The sequence below is a fragment of the Carya illinoinensis genome, chromosome 9 (assembly GCF_018687715.1).
Source record: "Carya illinoinensis cultivar Pawnee chromosome 9, C.illinoinensisPawnee_v1, whole genome shotgun sequence".
NCBI lineage: Eukaryota > Viridiplantae > Streptophyta > Magnoliopsida > Fagales > Juglandaceae > Carya > Carya illinoinensis.
The window spans coordinates 20,901,457-20,926,843 of record NC_056760.1 but is presented as its reverse complement, the minus strand read 5'-3'; the positions used below and the strand labels follow the sequence as shown (position 1 = coordinate 20,926,843).

At 35.4% G+C, this 25,387-nt stretch overlaps 4 protein-coding genes across 4 annotated transcripts; 2 read left to right on the top strand and 2 right to left on the bottom strand.

Moving 5' to 3' along the window:
- Window positions 1-1,243: 1,243 nt before the first annotated feature.
- LOC122276081 (protein FAR1-RELATED SEQUENCE 5-like) lies at window positions 1,244-4,496 on the bottom strand. Its single transcript, XM_043085534.1, has 2 exons — window positions 4,191-4,496; window positions 1,244-3,574 (listed from the first exon to the last, which is right to left on the bottom strand). Exon 2 carries the CDS (start codon window positions 3,555-3,557, stop codon window positions 1,482-1,484), a length of 2,076 nt encoding a protein of 691 aa, XP_042941468.1. The 5' UTR covers window positions 3,558-3,574; window positions 4,191-4,496; the 3' UTR covers window positions 1,244-1,481.
- Window positions 4,497-4,572: 76 nt separating this feature from the next.
- LOC122276082 (pentatricopeptide repeat-containing protein At2g17525, mitochondrial) lies at window positions 4,573-7,307 on the top strand. The gene has a single exon (XM_043085536.1). It carries the CDS (start codon window positions 5,301-5,303, stop codon window positions 7,218-7,220), a length of 1,920 nt encoding a protein of 639 aa, XP_042941470.1. The 5' UTR covers window positions 4,573-5,300; the 3' UTR covers window positions 7,221-7,307.
- A 1,959-nt stretch (window positions 7,308-9,266) lies between these two features.
- On the top strand, window positions 9,267-14,139 carry LOC122276080 (coatomer subunit epsilon-1). Its single transcript, XM_043085533.1, has 6 exons — window positions 9,267-9,678; window positions 9,967-10,118; window positions 11,965-12,100; window positions 12,174-12,329; window positions 12,834-12,913; window positions 13,792-14,139. The coding sequence occupies exons 1-6, from the start codon at window positions 9,424-9,426 to the stop codon at window positions 13,883-13,885; spliced, it is 873 nt and encodes a 290-aa protein (XP_042941467.1). The 5' UTR covers window positions 9,267-9,423; the 3' UTR covers window positions 13,886-14,139.
- A 2,675-nt stretch (window positions 14,140-16,814) lies between these two features.
- Window positions 16,815-24,426, bottom strand: LOC122276079 (UDP-arabinose 4-epimerase 1-like). The gene is made up of 11 exons (XM_043085532.1): window positions 24,161-24,426; window positions 23,079-23,240; window positions 22,717-22,841; window positions 21,880-21,993; window positions 21,683-21,790; window positions 21,442-21,533; window positions 19,048-19,189; window positions 18,673-18,767; window positions 18,360-18,489; window positions 17,564-17,708; window positions 16,815-17,441 (listed from the first exon to the last, which is right to left on the bottom strand). Exons 2-11 carry the CDS (start codon window positions 23,137-23,139, stop codon window positions 17,200-17,202), a joined length of 1,254 nt encoding a protein of 417 aa, XP_042941466.1. The 5' UTR covers window positions 23,140-23,240; window positions 24,161-24,426; the 3' UTR covers window positions 16,815-17,199.
- Window positions 24,427-25,387: the final 961 nt, after the last annotated feature.

Here is a 25,387-nt window from a genome sequence, read left to right as displayed (position 1 = left end):
CAAAACTAACACTCAAAATTCAACTTGGTAGTTCCTTTTTTTTTTTCTTTTCCTCTTTTGGAAAAAAATAAAACAGGTTCCTGCTTGTGAACTTTAAAGTTTTGCTTGAGAGTTAAGGATCATACTCTAAAGTTTAGAATACGTTTTGGTCTCCAGCTTGTCATTCCAAATTGACCAGATCGTCAGCAAGAGGCGGATGGAAGGCAAATAGAGTTGGTTATTATTGAAATATTCTTTGATTTTGAATTCAGTTGTTGACGGATTATTTTGTTTTTGTTTGCAACAATATGGAAAGTAGTGGTCTAGACACTATATCTAGTTCACGGTCTATGCAAACAGAAGATGAAGTGATCACGGGACAAAGACCACTATGTAATCGTGGCATCCCCTCCAAACTTAGATGTCAGGCAACCTAAAATGTTTGGTTAGCAGTTTTTCAATTGTCCATATTATACGATTAAAAAACAGTATAAATTTTCAAATAGATTAATCTTGAAATAGAACAACTAAATTGTTGTAAGTGAAACTTAAACTTTGCATAACCACAAAATGAAAGGATAAATTCAAAATGTGCAAAAATTGAATACGCAAAATTCCATCAATGAAGAATATGTACAAAGATGCCTTGATTGCGTCTTGAGTTGTAACTTGTATTTATTGCATTATTGGTTAGTCTGAAATTTTATAAAGTCAATGATAATATAACTCGATTAATACCATATTAAGATGTATTTGACTTATCAGGACAAATTGTATTTAATTTCTATATCTGTCTATGTGGATTGTATTTATGTATGTAATTTCCAAATCAGTCTATGTGAAACAAGGGTACCTTTTTCGTGTATTAGCGAAAGCAATACATGGTGTGCCTTCTTCATAAACGTCGGCGGCTTTTATATGTTCAAGTCAGAATTTATATTTTCATTTGGCTCACCTAGCTTTTCAACAATAAAAAAAATATGTACTGTGTTTCGAAGTTTAAACTGAGATTATTTTAAGAATCTCATTTAAAACATATGAGATGAATGTTAATTCTGGCCTTAGTGAAAGACAAGCTAGCCTCCCAAGTACATTGCCTGTGGCCCTGTTGGATAGGAAGTTTCTGGGGATTGCTATACTCTGATGTAGAGGGGACAACTTTGCCTGTTGGATTGAGGGATTGTTCTAATCCGATAGAGATGAGGTGTTAATTAGCATGTTCTTTTTCGTCTTATTGTGCTCTTTTTACTACTAACATAAAAGCTGGCAAAGAAATTCCTTTTCAACACGATAAAGGATACATGCACTGCAGCGCAGCTTGGTACAAATCCAACAAAACCATTTCAGAATTGCGTCAAAATGCCTTCTCAGAATGTCATATTCTTTGGATTGTTCTTACAATGCCTTCTCGGCACAAAATCAACAAAATCATTTCAAACAAATTTGAATGAGACTCCACCGGCCCCTCAATGTTTCCATCATCAACATTCATCAAGGAACATTCATTCATCGATGTTTTGGCTATGGACCGTATGTCCCTCAATGTTTCCATCATTAACATTCATCAAGACTTGCCGGATATTCTCAATGCCCCTACAAACATGTTCATATCTCTGAATAGACTGTGACCCCATCTCGGCAATTTCATAAAACTGTCTCATCAAACGATGTTTCATGGCTAATGCAGTTGGAACCGTCTCCACTAGCCCCTCATCGCCACATATCCCATGTACCACACGCCTCTTTGCATTGATCGTCCACCTCTCTAAAACATACGATTGCAATATACTGTTCATTATAGATTTTTTTCCCAAAATATGTAGGCTGTGCCGACATAAAAAGCCAATAAATTCAAACTTACAACATGTACAATAAACATTGTGCTTCTCCCTCCCAAGTGTTACTTCATATGCTGGACTTTCTTTCCCATCAAGTGTTACCAAATATATTTTTTTTCCATCTTCCTCACGTGTTTTAGAGGCTTTGTACCGTTGGCTATTAAATAACTCTTCTTGAAAAATCAAAAATGATTTTCTTGTGTAGATCTTGGCTACTTCCTCTTCAACTTTGTAAGAAGTTCTCATAATTGGTTTGGTAGTTTTTGTCTTCACATCATTTTCTTTCTCAATGAGATAAAAGGCGTCCAATGCTTTATCATATTGATGAACGAAATCACTAACCATCGTACTTGAACGAACATAATCTTTAAAAAACTTGTTCATACTCTCACTTTGTTGAGTTGTGGATATTCCAGCGCAAAATATACCTCTCAAGTAAGCTGGCACCCACTTTGTCCGCCTGGTATAAATATTCTGCAACCAACTATTTTCTTCCAATTTATACTTTAGTAACATTTCAGTCCACTCCAACTCAAACTCTTCAACTGTGAGTGTTTCATGAATACAATGGTGAAAATCTTCTTGAAATTGTGGATATCTATTATAGACATGAGCTAGATGTTCACGAACTTTTTGTAAGAGATGCCATACACACAATTTGTGGGTTGTATCGGGCAATACCTCAGCGATGGCCTTAGCTATTGCCTTGTCATCATCAGTGATTATTGTAGATGGAACACGACCAAGCATCGCTTCTAGCCATGTTTTAAATAACCACGTATAAGACTCAGATGTCTCATTTATGAGCAAGGCACATCCAAACATCACAGATTGATGATGATGGTTAACTCCAGTGAACAAAACAAAAGGCATCTTGTAGCGATTTGTGAGGTACGTAGTATCAAAAGTCACAACATCTCCAAAATATTGGTATGCAGCCCGTGATCTACCATCTACCCAAAAACAATTCCCCATCGACCCATCTACATCGACTTGGATCGAATACACAAAACCTGGATTATTACGTTCGCTTTCCAAAAAGTAAGTGTACAAACTTTGTGCATCTTCCTCTCCAAGAAATTGTCTCCTTCGTTTGCCCAAGTAATTCTGAATGTCTTTACCGATGCAACCAACATTATAGTCACCACTAGACTCTTTACTCAAAACAGACATTATTTTCCGTGTTGGTATCCCTGATTCATTTAGCGTATCTATTAAATTTTTTTGCGCTGGTGTCACCCGTCTATGCCCACGAAGCAAACTTGTACTCCTAGGTGATAGCAACTCATGATTATGCTCGAGTACAAACTTGGACACAATCCATTTTTCTCCATCCTTTCTTATTGTCATCATCGCCTTACACCCAATTTTTGTTTCTGCAGTCTCAGGTCTTACTCTTTCTTTCAATTTAGAATAATGGCGACGGAATCCTTCTCTCGAACAAACATATTCTACCCCAATTAATGATCTGTCTTCCTTTGACAACCGAGTATGGTTTGTTCGAATGCTAAAACCAGTTCTTCTGGAGAAGACTTTATAGCAAGTATGTGCATCTTCTAGATCATCAAACTGTAACCCCACATACGGCTCCACATATGAAGATGACATCATCTTTGGTTCCTTGGGCAAGTTCCTATCTTCTACAACCTCAACATCCAAATCTTCAATCATCTCAACTCCGTCGGCACTACAATTAGCAGAATCTACAATCTCCACATCATCCTTGAAAACACTCATCATTCAAGTTTTTACTCAACCTGATATCATAAAACAACAGTCTTTTAGAGAATTACAACACTACAAACTCTACACCATCTTATTTTAGATGTATTTCTATGTTTGTTCAGATGTATAACATGACAATGAGAACATACGACCATAGCAGTGAGGTTTTTACAGTCCAAAAAAAAAATTCATGCACGATATAGGTGGGATTTTAGAGAATGTATCATGTGACTTAGAAAATGTTTGACCAGTCTGAACAGGCAGATATCTGCAAGTGTCGAAAACTAATGTTGACACAAGAATTTCGAGTAGAAGATGGCACCACACACTCGTTTGGTCTAAACCAAAAGTCTGGTTCGAAGATGTTTGCCTATGTTCTAAAGTTGTGTAAATGGGAGACAGCAAACTACTTACAGCACAACAAATATACAGCAACAAATTCACCACAGCAACTACTTACAGAGCAAACGAGAATCACAACATCAAATACACCACAGCAACAAATACAGAGCAACAAATTCACCCAATCAGAGCCTCTAAGCAATAAATTCACCTACCCAGCCCCTAAAATATACCCAATCAACTACTTACAGAGCAACAAATACACCAACCCCTAAAATACACGCAACAAATATTAAGCTTACTTACAGAGCAACCGGCCTGTCGACGGAGATCGACTGAGGGGAAAGGGAGGGAGAGCGCCTGAGGGGTGAGAAAGAGAGTTTCGGGCTTGAGAGAGAGAACCAAGTGCGATGGCTCGAGGGAAGAGAGAGGGAGAGAGACTGAGGGATGAGAGAAAGTGCTTCGGCTTGAGAGAGAGAGAGAGAGAGAGAGAGAGAGAGGTGGGGCGAGAACCAGGTACGCCCAGTTCTGCTGCGATATTGAGCGGAGAATAGAGGCGGAACTCCGGGGAGAGAGAGATTGACGTGGGGAGACGAGAGAGGGGGGAGAAAGTTAAACAGAAATTACCGTGGGGTGAGGAGGTATTAAGGATTTTGTTCCCTACAAGCAATTTTATTTTTTATTTGCTGGAAACCTTACGTGTCACATGGTCATTGCATGGTATAAACCATACGTGTGACTGCCCTCAGTCCTCTCTGTCTCATATCATTACCGCACGTCTCTCCTGTGTGCCTCTCCGTCGGACGAATCCGCCCTCGGTTGGAGCTCGGTTTATGACTGACGACGCCACTGCTGCCTCTACCGATAGAGGCCGCATTTGTGCATCGCGAAACCCCGTTGGAGCCTCTGTCAGTGATCTTCGGTTGGAGACTGGGTTGATTCTCTTGATTATTCGAAATTTGCAGTGTTCTTTGAGGATTCTATGGAGTTCGGTCAGTGATCCTCTACTGGTCTCACAGTCATTGTAGACGGTTTTTCTGTGAGTATTGCTTAAATTCTTTAGTTTGCCGGTCTGGATAATGCTAGCTGAAGGGATTTTTTAACCTGTTTCGTTTAGTATTCATTGTTCATACTAGAGTTTTCTGAGTCTGTCGGTATTGGAAAAGCTGGGTGTTCCAAGTAAAGGATTTCTTCTAGATTGGTTTTGCCTGATTTGATTGAATTGGGTTTTTTCGGGTTTATCAATTCTGAGAGGATACGACTATACTTACTTTGTTTGCTAAGGGGAAGACCTTTTCTGGTATCGAATTGTGCTCTGGATCCCGAATAATTTGGCGCTTGAGGAAAACTGGGACGTGTGGATGTTGGTCAAATATCCATAGAACGTCTTCTAGGGGTTCACTTGAAAGGCAGTCCATGCCCAAAATTTCCAACCCTTCAACTCTTCCAATCTTCTCCACAGCAACTTACCAAAGATTTCTTCTTCTCAGTCCACAATCAAAACCCATTTCATCATCGTTATCCCCATCATGGTCGTCATCATCATCTCCTGTCCCAACCCAGCAGCAAATTGCCCATTTAATTTTAGAGCAAAAATCCGTCTCCCAAGCCCTCCAAACCTTCAGATGGGCCTCCAAACTCCCCAAATTTACCCACTCCCAATCCACCTACCGTGCTTTGATCCACAAGCTCTGTGGTTTCCGTCGTTTGGATGTTGTGAAGGAACTGCTCTGGGAAATGCCCGACTCCATTGGTTCACCCCCAGATGAAGACATTTTCATTACCATCATCCGTGGTCTAGGGCGGGCAGGCATGGTTAAGCCAGTGATCAAAGTTGTTGACTTGGTTTCACGGTTTGAAAATAAACCATCTCTGAAGATTTTCAATTCAATACTTAACGTTCTTGTTGGGGAAAATATTGACTTGGCTAGAGAGTTTTACAGGAAACGAATGATGGGTAGCGGTGTCCAAGGTGATGATTATACTTTCGGGATCTTAATGAAAGGGCTTTGCTCGACCAATAGGATTGGTGATGGTTTCAGTCTATTGCAAGCAATGAAGTCTGGGGGAATTACACCAAGTACCGTGATTTATAACACATTGCTTCATGCACTTTGCAGGAAAGGCAAAGCTGGTAGAGCAAGGAGCTTGATGAATGAAATGGAAGAGCCCAATGATGTGACTTTTAATATATTAATTTCTGGTTACTGTAAAGAAGAGAATTTGGTTCAAGCTCTTGTTCTGTTAGAGAAGTGCTTTAATTTGGGTTTAGTGCCTGATGTTGTCACAGTGACAAAGGTGCTGGAAGTTCTCTGCAACGCTGGTCGTGTAACTGAGGCTGTTGAGATTGTGGAGAGATTTGAGAGTAAAGGCGGTATGACTGACATTGTGGCTTATAATACTTTGATTAGGGGTTTTTGTAAATTACTGAAAGTGAAAGTTGGGTATCGCTTACTGAAGCAGATGGAGAGGAAAGGCTGCCTTCCAAATGTAAACACATACAACATTTTGATCACTTCTTGTTGCGAGTGTGGTATGTTGGATTTGGCTCTTGATCTGTTTGATGAGATGAAAACAGTAGGGATTGGCTGGAACTTTGTTACGTATGATACACTTATTAAAGGTTTATGTTCAGGAGGAAGAATGGAAGATGGGTTTAAGATTTTGGAACTGATGGAGGAGAGTAAGGGGGGATCCGGGGCTCGCATTAGCCCTTATAATAGTGTGTTATATGGTCTTTATAAGGAAAGTCGATTGGATGAGGCCCTCACTTTTCTGACCAACATGGGGAAATTATTTCCTAGAGCTGTTGATAGGAGCTTGAGGATTTTAAGTTTTTGTGCAGATGGCGCTATTGAGGATGCAAAGAAGGTTTTTTATCAGCTGCTTGGAGAAGGGGAAGTTACAAATGTCCTTGTTTATGACCATTTAATCCACGGTTTTTGCCAAGAAGGATGTGTGCGTGAAGCTTTTCAGCTGGTGAATGAGATGGTTGGTCTTGGTTATTTTCCACTTGCAACAACATTCAATGCTCTGATCGGTGGTTTTTGCAGGCAAGGAAAAGTTAGTAGTGCTTTAAAGCTCATAGAAGACATGGATGGGAGGGGTTGCATCCCTGATATAAGAAGTTATAATCCCTTGCTCAGTGCTCTTTGCAGGAAGGGAGATTTTCAAAAGGCTTTGGGGCTCGTTTCACAAATTGTAGAAAGGGGAATTGTTCCTGATCAGGCTTCATGGAACTCGCTGCTTCTTTGCCTATGTCAAGAAGCATCGGGGGTAGAAAGCAAGAACATGTTCCAACTAACTTATCTATTAAAGCAAATTGCTGAGTCTTGAATTAACTTATGTTACTGAGATTATAGATAGAGTGTAACACTTGGAAGTTTTAGTTAAGCAAATGCAAGTAAAGTAACGGCTCCAATAGCTTCTTGGCCTTTTAACCAATTTTGCATTATTTAAATGGTAAATGAAGGTTTTCCCATATTCTCCAAGCAAGGGGTTTGAGAGGCAAAGATGGTTTTTTTACAAGTCTGTCGAACAATTAACACTGTCAACCAAAACACACACACGCATGTATTTTTACACATTAAAAAAATGTGAATATCTTAGTATGTTTCCTAATGCCGTGATTTGAGTGTATTGCTAGAGCCAGACACTATGTCACGAGTCTACTGTTCGACTTCTGTTGGGGTGGAGTGACGGGCAATATTTTTAAAATCGTACCGTACGGCTGGTATATTCCGTAAAAGCCACCGAACCGGTATAGAAATTCTATATATTTTGTACCGGTTTAAATACTGGCCAATATTTCGACCTGTACCGGTTGGTATTTCGGTCTCGATTTTTTTTTTTCATTTTTTCAAACTACAAATTTATTTTTTTATCCTCATTTTAGACTAAACTATTTATAATTTATATAGATATATGTATTTATGTATAATTTATTTATTTATATATAAATTATTATTTTGAAATATAATTAATATATATAATTTATTTATATATCGACTATTCCGAAACGGTATACAAAACGGTATCGGTACCGAAATATTTCATTTCCGTGCCTTGATCGGTACGGCATCCGGTACGGTATTCAAAACATTGGTGACGGGCCATAATCTGGGACCTGTAAAATCACGTTTTGGATGCATTGAAATGTGCCCAACAAGGTCTGGACTTTTGGGATGGGCTGTGCATGAAAGCTTTTATTCAATCTAGAATGCATACAACGTGTTTGATGAATTCCGACAAATAGAAATCTAGTTATTTAAAAAAAAAAAAAAAACAGATGAAAAGTGATCAAAGACAACTATTTTTTCAACATTTTATAAATTTATTTTAAGATTTTAAATGAAGAGTTCTTTTTATAAAATAGAGTTATAAGAGTATTATTATTTTATAAAAACATCTTCCATTTAAGTAGAGGTTTTTTTTTTTTATTAACACCATTTAAGTAAAGTTATGAAAACAAAATTAATTGTAAGAACTATTTGACTCTATCGTTACTCTTTTCACATATATGGAAAGAGAGAAAAGGGGTCAACGAGTAATCTGAGTTGGGATTTTTTATTTTTTATTTTATTTTAGTTAATTTTGCATTATCTCTTAAAGTTTTAATGTTTTTAATATGAATATCAAATTATCTTAATTTTTTGGCCATTTGCTTTCTTTTCTCGAGTTCTACCTATAAAATTATCCCCTCATATATTTTTGTTTAATGATATTAGAACTTATGTTTTAAGTTAGGGGTAAAATAATAGCTTTGATAATTCGGTGATCTGACTACAAAAAGATCTAATTGACATGAATTGAGATAAAAGTTAAAAATTAAATAAAATATTGTTAGAATATATTTTTAATATTATTATTATTTTAGGATTTGAAAAAGTTGAATTGTTTATTATATTTTATGTAGAAATTTATAAAAATTATAATGATAAGATGAAATGAAATAGGTTAAGAGCTTCTCTCAATCTAAACTAAATCCTTTTAAGGAGGCGAAATATAGTTTATTAGATAGAGAACTCCTAGAGTTTTTTTTATTGAACTTGGAATTAGATATATAAAATGGATTCACAACGTTATCTAAACAACAAATAATGTATGATACAGTCGTATAGTATGCAAGCACTGCAGAGTTTTTTAAAATTAAAAAAAAAAAGTAAAATTTATTATTAAAAAATTAATTTTTTTTCGTATAGATTCAATATTTATTGCAAAAAGATTTCGAGTCACGCATGTACCTATATTGCAAATATTATTTTTCTAAAAATAATAATATTTTATAAGAATATCCTCAATTTAAAATATATTTACAATTAAATTTCATTTCATTCAAATATTTAACGGGTGCGAAATAAGTTCGGTATCATTTTCATTTTTTTGAGTGATAAGTATGATAATATAATCAGTTCTAATAGCAACATGCACAAGAACTCTTTGTAGCTGGCCCTCCCTGTGTACGGAAGGCTCTTTGGTACCTCTAACCTCTCCCCCAGATCTGCAAACGAAATCGAAAATCCAAACCAAAAAATCAACAATGGCGGCAGCACCAGACCATTTGTTCAATCTCCGGAACAATTTCTTCTTAGGAGCGTTCCAGGCAGCCATCAACAACAGCGACGTCCCCAATCTCTCCCCCGATGACGCCGTGGAGCGCGACTGCCTCGTCTACCGCTCCTACATCGCCCTCGGCAGCTACCAGCTCGTCATCAACGAGATCGACGACTCCGCCGCCACCCCCCTCCAAGCCGTGAAATTGCTCGCCCTCTATCTCACCAGCCCCGATAACAAGGTCTTTTCTCTTTGGTCTTATATCAGATCTGAGACCTCTGAATTTTGCTCTTTTTTTCTTAGGTTTAGCAAGATTACGATCTATTAAGGCCGCGTTTGGTTGTTAGAGAAATTTGACTACCGGAGACGGAATCCGAAACTTTACTTTGCTATTTCGGTTGGATTCGTGATTTTGAATCTTTTGAATCGAATCCAGTCCTGTGCCACCAAACGCGATCTTACTGTTGGTTAAACTTAGATGGGAGAGAAAGGAGGTCTGACGGTGATGATAATTGTTATATGGTGTTAGGAGTCGACTATCTCGAGTCTGAAGGAGTGGTTAGCGGATCCGGCGATTGCGAATAACGCGATCTTGAGGTTGATTGCTGGGATCATATTCATGCATGAGCAGGACTACAATGAGGCTCTGAAGCACACAAATGCTGGAGGCACTATGGAACTGTTAGTCTCCTAATCTTTTCCTATCTCTATCGAACCTACTACATACAGTTCTCAATACGTCGAATATTTGCGTACTTGATCTGGCCACGTTTTTTTTTTTGGGGGCTGTCCAGCAATGTTGATATTCTTCATGTTTAGTCACTCTGGTGATTTTCTCCATCATTATGTAACCTCTGTTTATCTCTGAATTCTGCGCCTTAGTGTTTACCGACTTGAGCTTGGGTGATTCTAATTGGTCATCTATGAAGATTGCAATATTAATTCTCTTTCCTAAATGAAGTGTAAGCTTGAGAAATATGTAAACCTCAGTTTTCAAACGGTAAATTGTTTTAGATATTTATTTAATGCTACCAGATCTTCATTTTATGTATTGGATCTTCATTTGGATTATGTGAAATATATGATCCACTGTAGTGTATATCACGAGCCTGACCAGGGAGTGATTGTGTCACTGCTGAATCTTTGAATCCATTTTATTTAGTCTGTTGATTGGGTTCAACCAATCTATATTCGTATAATATTTCAAATCATTTTCAGTCCTATCATATGAAGGTTGCTCCTGACTATTACGATTGACTTAAAATAAAATAATATACCTTAGACTGCGTGGTAGCATGTTTGAGTGTGATAGTTGAAGGCTTAAAGTAATCTCTTCCATGTTCCATCAACATAGCCCTTGAATTGCAGGAGGGTGAAAAACATCCTTGGATTTTCAGTTATGGAATCGTGTTCAGTCCCACATCAGTAGCCAACATAAAGATAGGAGAATCTTCTGCTACGATGTGAGGCGGGTGACTTGGTTAGGTGTGAGAACTTTTTTATTATAATGATGGCATCTAGTTTACCGAATTTTGTGAAAAGATAATGAGGATACTATCAAGATGATAATTGACCTCATCTTAGGATCGATGGTTGTAGATAAGATCTGTTAGGTTTGTGATGCCCTAGCTGACACCAATGTTATATCGTATTTATTTAATTGAAGAAATGATGATGATATTGATTGATATTTTGCAATTTTTTTTTTCATGTTTAATGGTTTGAAAATAGTGAAACATTGTAATGGCTCTTTCTAGGAAACCTTTGCAAATTACCAAACTTTATTTGTTACTGCCTGCCTGGTTTTGTGTAACTAACATTATAAGTGTCGGTGCTTCATGACTCGTTTAAGGTTTTTCTCCTCTTAAGGTGTTTCCTCAACTATACTTCCAGTATAATTAGGCTATGCCTACTCTTCTATTAGTATGAATGAAATCTTTTACTTATCAAAAAATAAGGTTCTGTACCATATATACTTCTCACATTTTTGGATTGCATATACATAGGCCTTCCTACATAGTTTACTTATAAAAAAATGAAAGCGAATTTAACTTTTTGTTTTAGGATGTACAATTTTGGGTAGCTTTTTTAACCTCAACGGGTGATGTAGTGGTCCTGGGGCGAGTCATATAAACTAGATGTCTAGGGTTCAAAACCCTACATTCACGCTCTTGGGGCCATTAGATTAGGGGAACTTCTCATTGAATTACTTATGGTGAACTTACTGGAAACTCCTTGCCATGGGCCTATGCACCGCAGGAATTAGTCAGGACTTTGACCTAGATACCCATTGCTAATAAAAAAAAAAAAAACTTTTGAGTAGCTTATTTAATTTCCTTCTGATCTTGTTTAATAAAGTTTTAATTTTATCTTTCATGGAAAATGGCATTACGGATATGATGCCTTGTATCCTTGTTCATCAGTGTTTTACAGAGAAGCATAACAGGCCTTCTTGAGAAGAGGAAAAATATTTCCCAGAATGCTTCTTGTCAGTTACTAGCCTTATAGATATGGTCTGCTTTTGCAGGCACTCCTTGAATGTTCAGATCTTCCTCAAAATGCATAGGTCTGATTATGCAGAGAGACAGCTTAGGGTCATGCAACAGATTGATGAGGACCACACACTAACTCAACTTGCTAGTGCATGGTTGAATTTGTCAGTGGTACGTATGTTTGCCATATTTTCTCAAGAATTGAAAGTAGTTGTTTGCAATCTTATATCTTCTTTCGAATCAGGGTGGTTCCAAGATACAGGAAGCATATCTCATCTTCCAAGATTTCTCAGAGAAGTATCAGATGACAAGTTTAATCCTAAATGGGAAGGCTGTTTGCTGTATGCACATGGGAAACTTTGATGAAGCAGAAACACTGTTGCTTGATGCATTAAACAAGGCAAGTTTCAAACCAATCAATCAGCTGGCTTTTGTTCACTACTTAATTAGCAAACTGGTAGTGTTTTTGTTAGTCATTGGAAAACTTGCTCAAATTATGGAATTGATGATATTTAATTTGTTTTAGTTGGGCAAACAAGGAAACTTGAATTAACTCTCTGTTTCTTTCTACTTTTGTACCTTTTCTTTATTATTTCTTATTTGTTGTCTCTCTCAAAATCCCTTTACCTATGATATTTTCATAATTTTTTTAATTAGTCATGATACCAAAACACATAGTAACTAGTAAATATTGCAATACACACACACACCCTTCACGCCTCCCTCCCCCTCTCCCCCCCCCCCCCCCCCCCCCCCCCCTCCTTCCAAGCTCGCACACGGCCACACACCCCATCCATGTTAATTGGTAAATGTTAATAACAGTTATGTTGAATTGGCATTAGATAAGTATGGAATAATTTAAAAATATATAGGTGATGAAGAGCTGTTTGGTTATTTGACACAGGATGCAAAGGATCCAGAAACTTTAGCCAATCTGGTTGTATGCTGTCTTCACCTTGGTAAACCGTCATCCCGTTTTCTAAGGTAAACTGTTATTTCATGCCCCATAGTTGTTTCTCCTTTTAGATGACTCTATCCCTTAGATTTTTCTTTTCCTGCTCAAATGTTCTTCTGAACTTGTTAAAATAATGCCCTTCAAGCAAATTGGCTGTTCAAAGCCTCATAAAATCTGTTTGCAAATTTTTGTGAAAACAAGATACCAATAGAGGGGGACTTTCAACTCGATATCAATAGAATGCATATAAAGGGTTTTAAAAAAAATCTATTTTTTAGTTGATCTGTAAGTTTCATGTAAGCCTTGATGCTTGCCAACGCATGGTGCATCTTAAAATAAATAGCTTGAAACTTCAGTTCTTGTCAAAAAAGAGTGGACACTCATTTCTTCAGATGATTACATATCCAAAAATAAAAGCTGTCATATTCAAGGATCAGTGTGCGTGAAGGCATTAATATGATTTCTCTTGCATCAAGCATCAAGAATTCTTAAAACATCTAATTAGTATTTTATCTGTGTTCTTTTTCTGCAAAGAAAATCCATGTTTTTTTTGTTTTTTGTAAGTAAATCCATGATCTTTAAAGCAGATTGAATTTCGGAAGTTTGATTTTTATTTTTTACTTTAGACATACCTAATCATGCTCCAACTTTTGTATATGTTTGAATATGATAAATATCTTGTGGCCTTGTAGTTGCTAGTTTCTAACTTTCTATCCTTCCTCAAATATTATTGGAAGTTTGGCCAGCTATACGTTCCTCATTTTGACGGCAATATAGAATGCAGTGTGATCTTATTGTGCAATTGTCTTAATGCACGTTTCTCTCTTATCTTGATCGAAGTGCTTGCTACAAATGAATATTTATTTATTTTAATGGTGGCTGACTGCTTTAAGTCACTGTAATGCAGCCAGTTGAAACTTTCACATCCAGACCACGTGCTCGTCAAACGGTCATCAAGCGCAGAAGAAAGCTTTGACCGAGCTATTCAATCAGTTGCTTGATTGATGACCTCTTGTTGGGCAAACGGGTGAATGAATGGTGTTGCTCTATATTTAGACCTTAAATTGTCATGATGGATATTTTGATTGGTTTCTGTAAGGTACGAGAGAACATATAAACTGATTGCAAAAGATGTATTTGGCAACACAATAGAGTTTTGGAATTCATAGTAATTTCACTTTTTTTGGTGCACAATTGTTCAATGACACAGGTCATATATTGAACGTTATGAGAAATTTAATTCATTTTGGGGGCCTCCGATGCGTATATGTCTTGGCTTCGTTGAAAAAAAATATATTAAAAAGAGAAGATATGGAATGTAGTCCTGGTAGGAGGGTGGTTATTTATCAGTTCTCTCTTTTGCCACTTGTTTCATAACTTATTTAAAATAGAGTTATGTTACATGCAATCACTTTTGTGATTGGTTAAGGGGTGTAATCGGTTTGATTCGGTAAGGCTTTAGAGAAAATTTAAAACCGAACCAATAGGTACCGGCTTTGTATTTTCAAAAACCTGATTATCCACCAATTATCTTCCTAAATTGGTACGTTTGGTTTTACTAATTTCGATTTGGTTCGGTCTAGTTTTTAAGTTTGAATAAAAAGCAAATTTGTAAAAAGAAAAATGCAATATAATATGATATTTACATTAATATAGTATACTTTATATATATATATTATTAACATATATAAATATTAGTAATACTATTGATACTAATACTATAAAGTTACTAATACTTAAGACTAACCTATAAATTATCATTATAGAATATCACTTATATGATCATTGGTTATATCACTATAGTATCATATAGCGATATATATAGCATTAGTATAACTACTAAAACTATTAAGTTACTACTACTTAATACTAACTACTACTACTTAATACTAACATATTATGATAGTTAACTATACTAACATCATCCTCACTATATATTATACTATTATAGTGATATCACTATAGTGTCTATATATATAGTGAGTATAATGTTATATAAATATATATGTATATATTATAGTGATATCACTATAGTATTATATCACTATAGTATCATCTAGTGATATAGCATTAATATAACTACTAATACTATAATGATTTATATAGTTGTTTTATGTTTATATACAGACTTAAAGTAATCTACTAATCCTATAATGGATTTATCAAAAATTTAAAAAAATATGTTGATAATTTATTATGCCATAAAATGTGATTAATATAATTTTTGTTATTAATAATATATAACCAAACAAATTACAAATATTCATATTTAAGGTTAAGATTTATGTTGTAAATTATAATATAAAATTATATCATTTATGATATATAATTATATATATATATTATATATAAAAAATTCATATATAATTATATATAAATATTATATATACATAAAATATTTTATATGATATTCAAAATTATATAAAATTAATTTTTATATATTAATTGTTTCACAACCGATTCGGTCCTGGAAAGTAGGAAATTGAAACCGGACTGGTTCCGGCCGGTTTGCACAACATAAGAACCGGTTTCAGAACCTGACCGGTTATAAACTGGTCAAACCGGGCCGATCCAGTCTAATCCGGGTTAGTTCACGGGTCCAAAATTACACCCCTAACTACATGCTATATATTACATTCTATTGATATGATTGGTTAAAACAATTATTTTATATTAAAAAAATGACAACCAATCACATTAGTGAAGTACACAGAGAGTACGTAAAAGTGATTGTACATCGAAATTTTGTTTAAAATATGATTGGAGAATAGAATTTGCGTTTTTGCTTTAATATTTTTTTTATGTTTTGGGTCCAAAAATCAAAACCTACAAATAAGCCCTGAAGAACCGAAAGGGCATGGTATTCAAGCATCCCTGACTGAATGGAGCTGATTAATACACCCACCCCCTAGCAGCTGCCTCTCTACAGCATAATGCCATTTCATTAGTAGTTATTTAAATCCAGAGCTCATATCGCTCATTGATTATTAGTAGTGAGGTCAAAGCTTAAATAAGGGATTGAAGTATTGAACCCTACGGGAAGAGAGGGAGAGAATATAATTGGATTAGTTATTCCTTCTCTCTAAATTATTAGAATATTATTTCTTTTATGGTCATGTTTTTCAAAATTTAAGGGTCATTTTTTTCTTTTATCTAACGGTCATACTTTTCTTTCTATCCAACACTCTTTTTCAATATACTTTTATTATTTATCCTATTTTCTCTAAAATCAATTTTTTTTATTCATTTAAGTTTTCAAAGTTGAATAGTTATATTTGTTACTAACATGATCATGTTTTTCTATCTACTAATAGGGCATATTTTGTAACCTAATTTTATATAAATAGAACAAGCAGTGCTACTCGGCTGCCTAAGTAGCACCGCTCTATTGACCGCTAGCACACTTTGTATGTTTTAGTGTTTTTTCTTTTCATATTTTTTTAATATATTTAAAGATTTAAAAAAAAATTAAAAAAATACACTAATACATCAAAAATCACTTCTTTAATCATTAAATAAAATAAAAAATAAAAATATTGAACGGTACACTTGAGCGGTATAATACAGGCAGCAAAATAATATTTCTAAATAAAACACTAATTTCTCTCAAATTTTCATTCAACTAAGCTCAAGTTTGGCTTTCATTCCTTCTTTGTTTTCTCTATAGTTCTTGTCCACATTATTAAGGTATGGTGTTTCATAAACCCAGGATTCACTGATAAATAGTCAAGAATCAAGTGTTTAAATGATTCAAGGAAACACTCAATGCAGAACAGAATCCATTAAATCATCTCTCAAACTTGCCCTTTTGACCACCAGGGAGAAAGCATCCTATTGGCTAGTTTCTCCTTTACCATTGGAAGTATTGGATCGAGCAGGGCTCCTTTCAAATTTCATTTGCTCAAAGAAAAACAAAACTAAAAACACGAAGGCTTCCAACAAGTTCTAACATTAAAATGAAACGCAAGAGGATCAAATAGCCTATTAACAGGAGCTCACTATTAACATTACTCTTTTATTTTAGAAGGGCCATCTGCGCAAAATATGACCTCACATCCTATCCTTGGCTATCACAAACCAATGAGGGGAGTAAGAAGGGGGACGACAATAATCAGTGACAGTTGTTGACCAATTATTGGTTCCGATACATGTAACAAATGGGTTGCATACTACTACCATCTCATACTGCCAGACTATAAAAAGAAAAATTTCTCAATTTCATACCCCCATCCTATGAGAGCAACAGAATGCGGCCGAAATCAGTACTGCATTGGGTCTCCGCATTAATCTTCCGCTATGGAATGGTGTGATCCTTTCAGTAAGACACTGCAGATTGGATTCCATACCCATCACGATGTAACTTTTGCCATCTCCAGGCAGTCTCCAAACTTGCTTTAAGATCGGTGTGTTGTGCCGTCCAGTTCAGTTCTTGCTTGATTTTAGATGGGTCACTGTAAACTTTGGCATAGTCACCAGGCCGACGGGGTAGGTAATCAACCTTGATTTCTACTCCGGTAGCTTTTTTACATGCCTCCACAAACTCCTTAACAGATTTACCTGATAAAGCAAATAAAAAATAAGCCTTGGATCTCTACTGAGAGTATAAGAAAATCCCCCAGGTACAGGACAAGAGAAAAATGCTTATATATTATAATGAATTCTCTCTTTGCTTATCGTACCTCTTCCAGTTCCAACATTGTAAATTCCAACCTTTTTCGGTTGTGCCTTTTCGAGAGCTTTCACATGAGCATCAACCAGATCAGTTACATCAATGTAATCCCTTATGCAAGTGCCATCAGGAGTATCATAGTCAGTTCCTCTAACCTGCAAAGTACAGAAAACTAGGATTAGAAAGTCTACTTATATGACTACTCTAAAAACTAACATAAGAAAATTTTGCAACATCATGCATTGAATAGGATTGTGATAATTTTCAATTGAAAAGACACGTTTTGTTAACTCTAAATTATAGTTGAAAGATTTAATACTATGTGCCCTTTGGATTTGAGTTTGAGGGCATTAAAAGCAATTTTAATAGTTTAAAAGCTCTTTTGAGGAGAAAATGGTATATTTTTATGTCAAGTTCAAACTCTAGACAGCTGAAGATTATGGACAACCCCTCCACAGATTCTATTCCCCACGTACAGGTCTTGCAGATTTACTTTTTGTATTTGTCAAGTTTAAATTTAAGGTTTAAAGATTTATGAAAAATAAATCTGATAGACTTGGACCTGGTGAATAGAATCTGTGGAGGTTGTTGAGTAAAAAGTAGAATCTGTGCAACCAGGTCTCACAGATTTATTGAGTGGCCTAATTTTTTCTTTAAATTTGAGGATGACTTCATTTTGAAAAGATGGATGGAAGAATCATACTCATCCCTAACACATCCCCAAAGATTTGTATTGTAAGAAATGTGCATTAACCCTATTTGAATGTGTAAAAATATAAATTTATTTCAATAAGAACTCAGCTTACCTTCAGCCCAGGAATAATACTACGAGCTGCATCAAAACAAGCACCAGAGATTCGTCCGTGCTCACGAAGTTCAGGCCTAGGAGCTTCACCTAGTCTGCCCTCTGGATCTGACCCAATCACATTGAAGTATCTGGCATTTTCAAAAAGGAACTATGACAATCCGTATAATCAGTATAAATGATACTTGTTTATTGAATTTCTTATTCTTATAGGAAATGAATGGGAGGGAGTCAGAAGTGAAGTCTGGCCATCCCTTATTGTTGGCATGTAGAAAACATATATATATATATAAAGTGAACAGGTAGAAACCAACCTCAGGATCATGATTGCCATGTCTGACTTCTTAGAAAAATCAAGGATGATATCTTCTGCCATCTTTTTAGCCTTTCCATATGGATTAATGGGGGCCTGAATTCATGCAACAATGTTTATCAGCTGTTTAGCAAAAATATCTGTATGCACCAAAATTATTTGTAGCATGCGACTCCAAAAATCTTATTGCCTTGGATGAAAAAAGAAGAATAAAACCAAGATTTTTTTCTTGTTATATTAATAAGTAAACAAAATAACGTAAAAAATAAAACCAAGATGCCTTTTTTTTTTATTGTTCCCCATACACACCCAACTTTTAGCAAGAAAATATAACTTAAGAATGATATTTGAAACCGAATTTTTTTTTATCCCTCACCTGCAGAGTTCCTTCAGTAATGGGCATCTTTTCAGGTTCCCCGTATGTTGCACAGGTACTAGAATATATCAATGTCTTCACACCATGTGCTGCCATGGCCTCTAATACCACCAAGGTGTTTGATGTTATGTTATGATAATACCTACCCAACAAGGTCAAAGATAAAACAAGTACCATGATTTATTAGTTTCCACTGATAAAGCACCATTTTGCTTTCTTACTTGAAAATGGAATCAAACAAAAAAATATGAAAAACAACAGGTATAGAAAATTACAAGATTAACCCATATATTGTAGTAGCACACTTGTATCATGTTCAAGGAGCAAGACTAGTCAAGATTCAACCTATATCCAAATCTAACTTCCTATCCAACCTGATAAAATGAATTCAATCACATTGATATATGTTCACGCTATATCCAAATCCAACTTCCTGCCAAACCTAATAAAATGAATTCAAACACATCGATATAGGTACAACATCAACAAGTTACCCATTCTCCCAAACCTATTCTTCTAGTGGATGTGCCATAGCAATCAACTAGTGTAGTGACATGAGAAGAGAAATAGATTTAAAAAATACGACATATTTAATATCAGTTTCACTTTCGGAAGGTTTATATTTTGTTCTTTTGGTGTTTTCACTTGCTTGAAGAAATGGTACATAAATGATAACTTCTAAAGATTAAAGCCCAAAAATGCCTGACATATGAACCATTTTCAATACTACAAACTCAAATTCCATTTTGCAACCAGACATTTCAAGGCACCACTCATACATGATCTTATCTATCTCCCCACCCATAAAAAGGCCTGTTAGAAACATCATGTCTAATTTTTTTTGTCTGAGTTAAAACATCATAAGCATGCAACGATCAATTTAGTGCTTCAATGGTGTCATGATTCTTTTTATTCATTAAGAAGTTATGAGAGTCAAAACAAAACATCAAATAAATATGGACCCATGCTCATCTATCAAATCCTCAAGTTTATTCTCTTAAAACAATATTAAATATAAGTATTGTACTTTGGCATAGTTGAATATCTCAGTATAATGAACCAATAAAGGGACCAATATCTAAAGACAACATAGTCAATCTGTGTTCATCTTGTTATGGGGAATTGGTTTTTTAAGGGAAAAGGGAAGAAAAGGAGTTAAGCAAACAAATATACCCCACATTCTGTAATGCCCCAATGGAAGGCTCAAACCACATGACCTATACTCCAAAATGACTAGTCAATGATACAATTGAAACTCCATTGAACCTTATAAAGAGCAAGAACTTCTCATTCTCAAGCAATGTGGGATCCTGTACACCACCTACCCTTAATCTTATCATATAGAGGTATCACAATCTACCCCCTTTAAATTCTCAACGTCCTTGTCGAGCCTGTCTGTTGTAGGTGGCACGGCTCAAGTCCCACATTTCTAGTTGGGATGGGCTCTGATACCATTTGTAAAGCCTAAATGGAAGGCCCAAACCACATAGCCTATACTCCAAAAGAACTAATCAATGATATAATTGAAGCCCCATTGGAACCTTATAAAGAGCAAGAACTTCTCCTTCCCAAGTAATGTGGAATCTCATACGCCACCTACCTTTAATCTTATCATATAGGGGTATCACAATCTACCCCCCTTAAATTCCCGACGTCCTTGTCAAGCTTGTCCGTTGTAGGTAGCATGGCTCAAGTCTCATATTTCTGATTGGGATAGGCTTTGATAACCCACAGGTCACAAGATCAAAAACTGTCTCTAATACCATTTGTAACGCCCCAATGGAAGGCCCAAACCACATGACCTATACTTCAAAAGGACTAGTCAATAATACAATCGGAGCTCATTTGAACCTTATAAAGAGCAAGAACTTCTTATTCCCAAGCAATATGGGATCCCATACACCACCTACCCTTAATCTTATCATATAGTGGTATCACACATTCCCTAAGCTACATCCCTTCTTTCTTTAGAATTATATTATAATTCATAAAACCAAGGGGGTAGAGTTGAATTTATAGGTCAACCAGGCCTAAATTATACAGTTTTGAACTTGCTTAAATTTGATTCATAAAGGCCTCACACACGTGAGCTCTTTCATGCTATTACCAAAGAGTTGCTTACATTGAAAAATCTAGTCACACCAAATGAACTACCGATTAGGTCAACTACAAAACTTTAAGGTGTGTCATTTATTATTTTTCATGTCAACAAGTTAATGATCCTTTCTTAGTTCTGCATCCATGGTTTCTGTCTTATAAGTTATATCAACTTGTCCTAAAAGGTTTGAAATCATGGTAGCAAAAATACAGGCCACACAAGCAAAAAGAGCATGATTTGCATTGCAGGGTTGACATTGTAAATAGGCTAGATATTGATCAAGAAAAAATGCTTACTTAAGTGGATCAAGGGTGCTTTCACCAACATATGCAACAGCTGCAAAATGCATAACCGCATCGAAAGCATTCTCCGAGAATATTTTATTAACCTGAAAAATCTGTCAAGGAAACATCCAGATGCGGCTGTTTATATTCAAATCACAACTCTTCTTTTCCCTTTTTTTGACAAGGCAATCTTATTCAAAACACAGAGCTGCGAAACCCAAGTACACAAGAAAAGAGGGCATGATAAGGATACAGATTTCGCATCCCCCAAGTCAGCATAAATAAACTGAAGCCTTCCAGGTTCTGGAAATAATGCTTGGAGAACTTTCACAGCACCCAGGTTTCCCCGTGAGAGGTTGTCCTGTCAAAAAGCGAAATCTCAACATGTTGTAATTAACATTGAAAAGTATAAATAATTAGAAAAATAACAGTTTCTGGAAAAAAGCATACCACTATAGTTACACGGTATGAGTCCTTCAAAAGCCGCAAGCTAGCATGTGAACCAATGTAGCCAGCACCTCCTGTTACCAGGACATGCATAACCCCATCCTCATGATGGGAGAACTGAAGGAATAAAAAACCGTTAAACAATTTCAGATTTGGAAATTTCAAACTTCTTTCACTTGCTAACAAGTCATACAAAATCCATTTGGTTGACATTCTAACCATATGTGATCACAGAAAGCAAATTGAGCATTATTTGGGGAGAGGGGTGACCAAATAATCAACTAAGCAAAAGGTTAAAATAGGAGTCCACAAAATGAAAAACACCACTTAAGAGCTATACTTTTAAGGGAAACAAAAATCACATCAAACAGGCGTATAAGTTAATCACAGTAGATAGCCATTATATGTTTTAAATATGTAGATAAATCTGTGATGATTACCTAAAAGGAATATTTAGCCAAAAAAAAAATCGATCGCTTTCACACAAAAGTTTGCACCATTGACAATTTTCATCAAGTACATCTACTAACATAAAGAGAACGGTATCTTATACAAGTCAACAACACCACTTGGAAAAGGCAAATGCTGCTGAGCTCTGATGTAATATGCCAGCCAAGTGAAATCAGAATAAAACTAGTTATGGCATCACAGCAAGATGAGAAATTGCGAAATATCTGAACATTGAGCTTGACATAGGATTAAAATAGTGGTTATAGACATGCGATAAAACTATGCATGCATTCATGTAAATTATATAAAAATAAAAATAAAAAATCACTTCCAACACAATTGAGTACTTGTCATTGAGAAGGTCATTCAAATATAAGAAAAGGGAGTTACCGGACTTGGACTAATAAAACTTGTAGATCCCTTGAGGAGAAAAATGCATGATACAGTGAGGACAGCAACTAAAATCATTTTTCCTACAAAGCTGTTCTTCTTTTTTGGATCTGCGTAATCCATGCCTGCAAGTGTGACAGGGGCTCAAAATACCAAACATAAATATAGAAACCCTTGAAACTCTAAAAAGGAGAATCAAGAGATAAATATAATTCGTGCAATGAATTAAACAATAGGCGGTACATAACCGGAGAGGAATCACAACTTTGCAATTTGCAAATAATTGTCATGAAATTATAACCAGATAGGTTTTGGGTGACCTATGTTTCACTAAAGAAAAAAGTATCAACAAACAGTTTTACCTCCAAATGGCATAGACCTAGTGGACCTTGGCTGAGTTCTGGCCCTGCCAAAATTTAGCATCTGTAGAACTCCCAACAATCCTAAGTTGTTATGCAAATAGGAATCTAATGCTTTGTCTTAATATCAACGATCAAAGTGGATCCCTCTTTTGGTGTAATGTGCTGTAACAAAAATCAAACTATGAAACAGTCGCTTCTGGAAAAATAATAACTGAAGACACAATTCATAAACAAAAGTAATTATAACCGGGCCTTAATAGAGAGAGAGAGAGAGAGAGAGAGAGAGAGAGAGAGAGAGAGAGAGAGAGAGAGGTTGACACAATGTTATGTAAAACGTCAAAACTTGTATGCAACTGTAAGCGTGGAAAGTTCACCCCTCAATTTCAAAGTTCCCGAGACGAAGATAGAGAAAGTGTGATAGAATTTCAAGATCCAGAGAGACATAGAAGCCGAAACCCATGTAAAATGAAATGATCACTGGGATTGAAACAAATAAATGCGCAAAAGTTTTCAACTTTTCTATTATTTATAGTCTCTGTTTGGGTCTAAGCTAAACATTCCAAAATATAGAAATGGAATATGCAGATTTTTTTCTTTGTCAGTGTATGTCTGGCATATAAAAATAGAGGGAAAAGACCCCAAGAAACCAGTTTTCAAATTCGAAGAAACTAAACCCAGAAATTAAGATTTGAAAATAAAGCAGACCACACGAGATAGAAAGGAAGACATTAAACAAGAGGAAAATTTCGATTTCAAGATCCAAATAGTCCCATACGGATTAAATTCACAAACGCAAATATGTAACAAATACCAGAAACAAACCCAGAGAGAGAGAAACCAGAGAGAGAGAGAGGAAGGGGGTGCAGAGGAAGGAACCGACAAAAATCAGGGAGGGACGGAAATAGTTTTCCGAAGATAAAAAGTCCCAGAGATGGAGAAAGCGGCAATATAAGGAAGAAAAGAAAATGCATCGCCAGAAAAAAGAAAAAAAAAAACCACGAATCAAAATTGAAAACTCCCATAAAACACGAATCAAATTTAAAGAAACCCACAAGAGAAAACAACTAGAAGCAAAAGCGTACCTTAACTCGAGTAGAACCCACGACGATCGAAATCGTAACAGAAAGAAAGAAAGAAAGAAAGAAAGAAGGAGAGAGAATCAAAATCTCAGGCCCAGCGAGAGAAAGATAGTTAAAACGTGCAAGAAGAAGGAAAGGAAAAGGGGGGAAAGAGACGACCAAGTCCAAGGATCGTGAGAGAGATGAATAGGTGGATGGGATGTTTGAATAGAGCTTAGTATTATAGTAGACCAAGAATTCTCTGCATCCATACTCGTGTAGTTAATGTGCTGTGTTGGAACCATTTCCTTCTTTTCTGGTTTTATTTTTATAAAATATTTATTGTCCAAAGAATCATATTTTTCATCACTGTCCAATCATCGGCTTCCATTTGTGTTCTGACGCGACGAATGCGGAGCTTCGCCCTTTCCATTCACGAATTGCGCGCTCACGGTCTCACTGTGACTGGCTTTCTCGATTTATCCGGGGCCCACACCTGTATGGCGCCCTCCAAACTCCAACCTTGCCCTTCTCCGGAACAATCTTTTTAATAATTATTAAATAATTTTTGGATTATAATTATTAAATAATTTTGGGATTATTTATTAAATATACTATTTATATTGATTTGTCTATGCATTTATTTATAGCAAAAAAGTATGATAAGATTTTTTATTTATTTTTTAAACAAGATGATGAAAATCTAAGATTTAATTATTTTATCTAAGTTTTGATGAGTTATGTTATGTATAAATCTCATTTATTATACTTCTAAAAAATAAAAAATAATATTTATTTAGCTAAGCCTAATATGGCAAGTCTTTATATCTTCCATTACTGGTATATGTTGGTGTATCAAAACATATAGGCTTCCATATAGGTTGGTTTGATAACACAAAATCGAACTATCTTATCTCATTTTATATAGTTATTATAATTTTTATAAATTTCTACATAAATATAATAAATAATTTAATTTTTTAAATTTTAAAATAAAATTAATATTAAAAAATTATATTATATTAATATTTTATTCAACTTTCAAGAAAATATCTCATCTCATCTCATCTAAACTGTATAACTAAACGAATCACATTTTTCATTGTTTCTATCAATCAAAACTTGTAAAAAAAGTTACAATATTTACATGATTTGATTTAATAACGAGATTTTTCAAGGGGTTGATATATATTGGGTGAGTAGTGGCTCCTCACACTACTCACCTAGAAGGCTATTTTCTTTCTTCCTTTT

Bases quoted from the DNA above. Each gene is read 5' to 3' on its own strand.
- LOC122276081 (XM_043085534.1), bottom strand. From the start codon at position 3,557: ATGATGAGTGTTTTCAAGGATGATGTGGAGATTGTAGATTCTGCTAAT.
- LOC122276082 (XM_043085536.1), top strand. From the start codon at position 5,301: ATGCCCAAAATTTCCAACCCTTCAACTCTTCCAATCTTCTCCACAGCA.
- LOC122276080 (XM_043085533.1), top strand. From the start codon at position 9,424: ATGGCGGCAGCACCAGACCATTTGTTCAATCTCCGGAACAATTTCTTC. The intron at 10,119-11,964 runs GTTAGTCTCCTA...CTGCTTTTGCAG, and splicing joins GCTGGAGGCACTATGGAACT to GCACTCCTTGAATGTTCAGA. The intron at 12,914-13,791 runs GTAAACTGTTAT...ACTGTAATGCAG, and splicing joins CCGTCATCCCGTTTTCTAAG to CCAGTTGAAACTTTCACATC.
- LOC122276079 (XM_043085532.1), bottom strand. From the start codon at position 23,139: ATGCTAAATTTTGGCAGGGCCAGAACTCAGCCAAGGTCCACTAGGTCT. The intron at 22,842-23,078 runs GTAAAACTGTTT...TCACACTTGCAG, and splicing joins TAGGTCTATGCCATTTGGAG to GCATGGATTACGCAGATCCA. The intron at 19,190-21,441 runs GTAAGCATTTTT...CTTGTTGGGTAG, and splicing joins AGCACCCTTGATCCACTTAA to GTATTATCATAACATAACAT.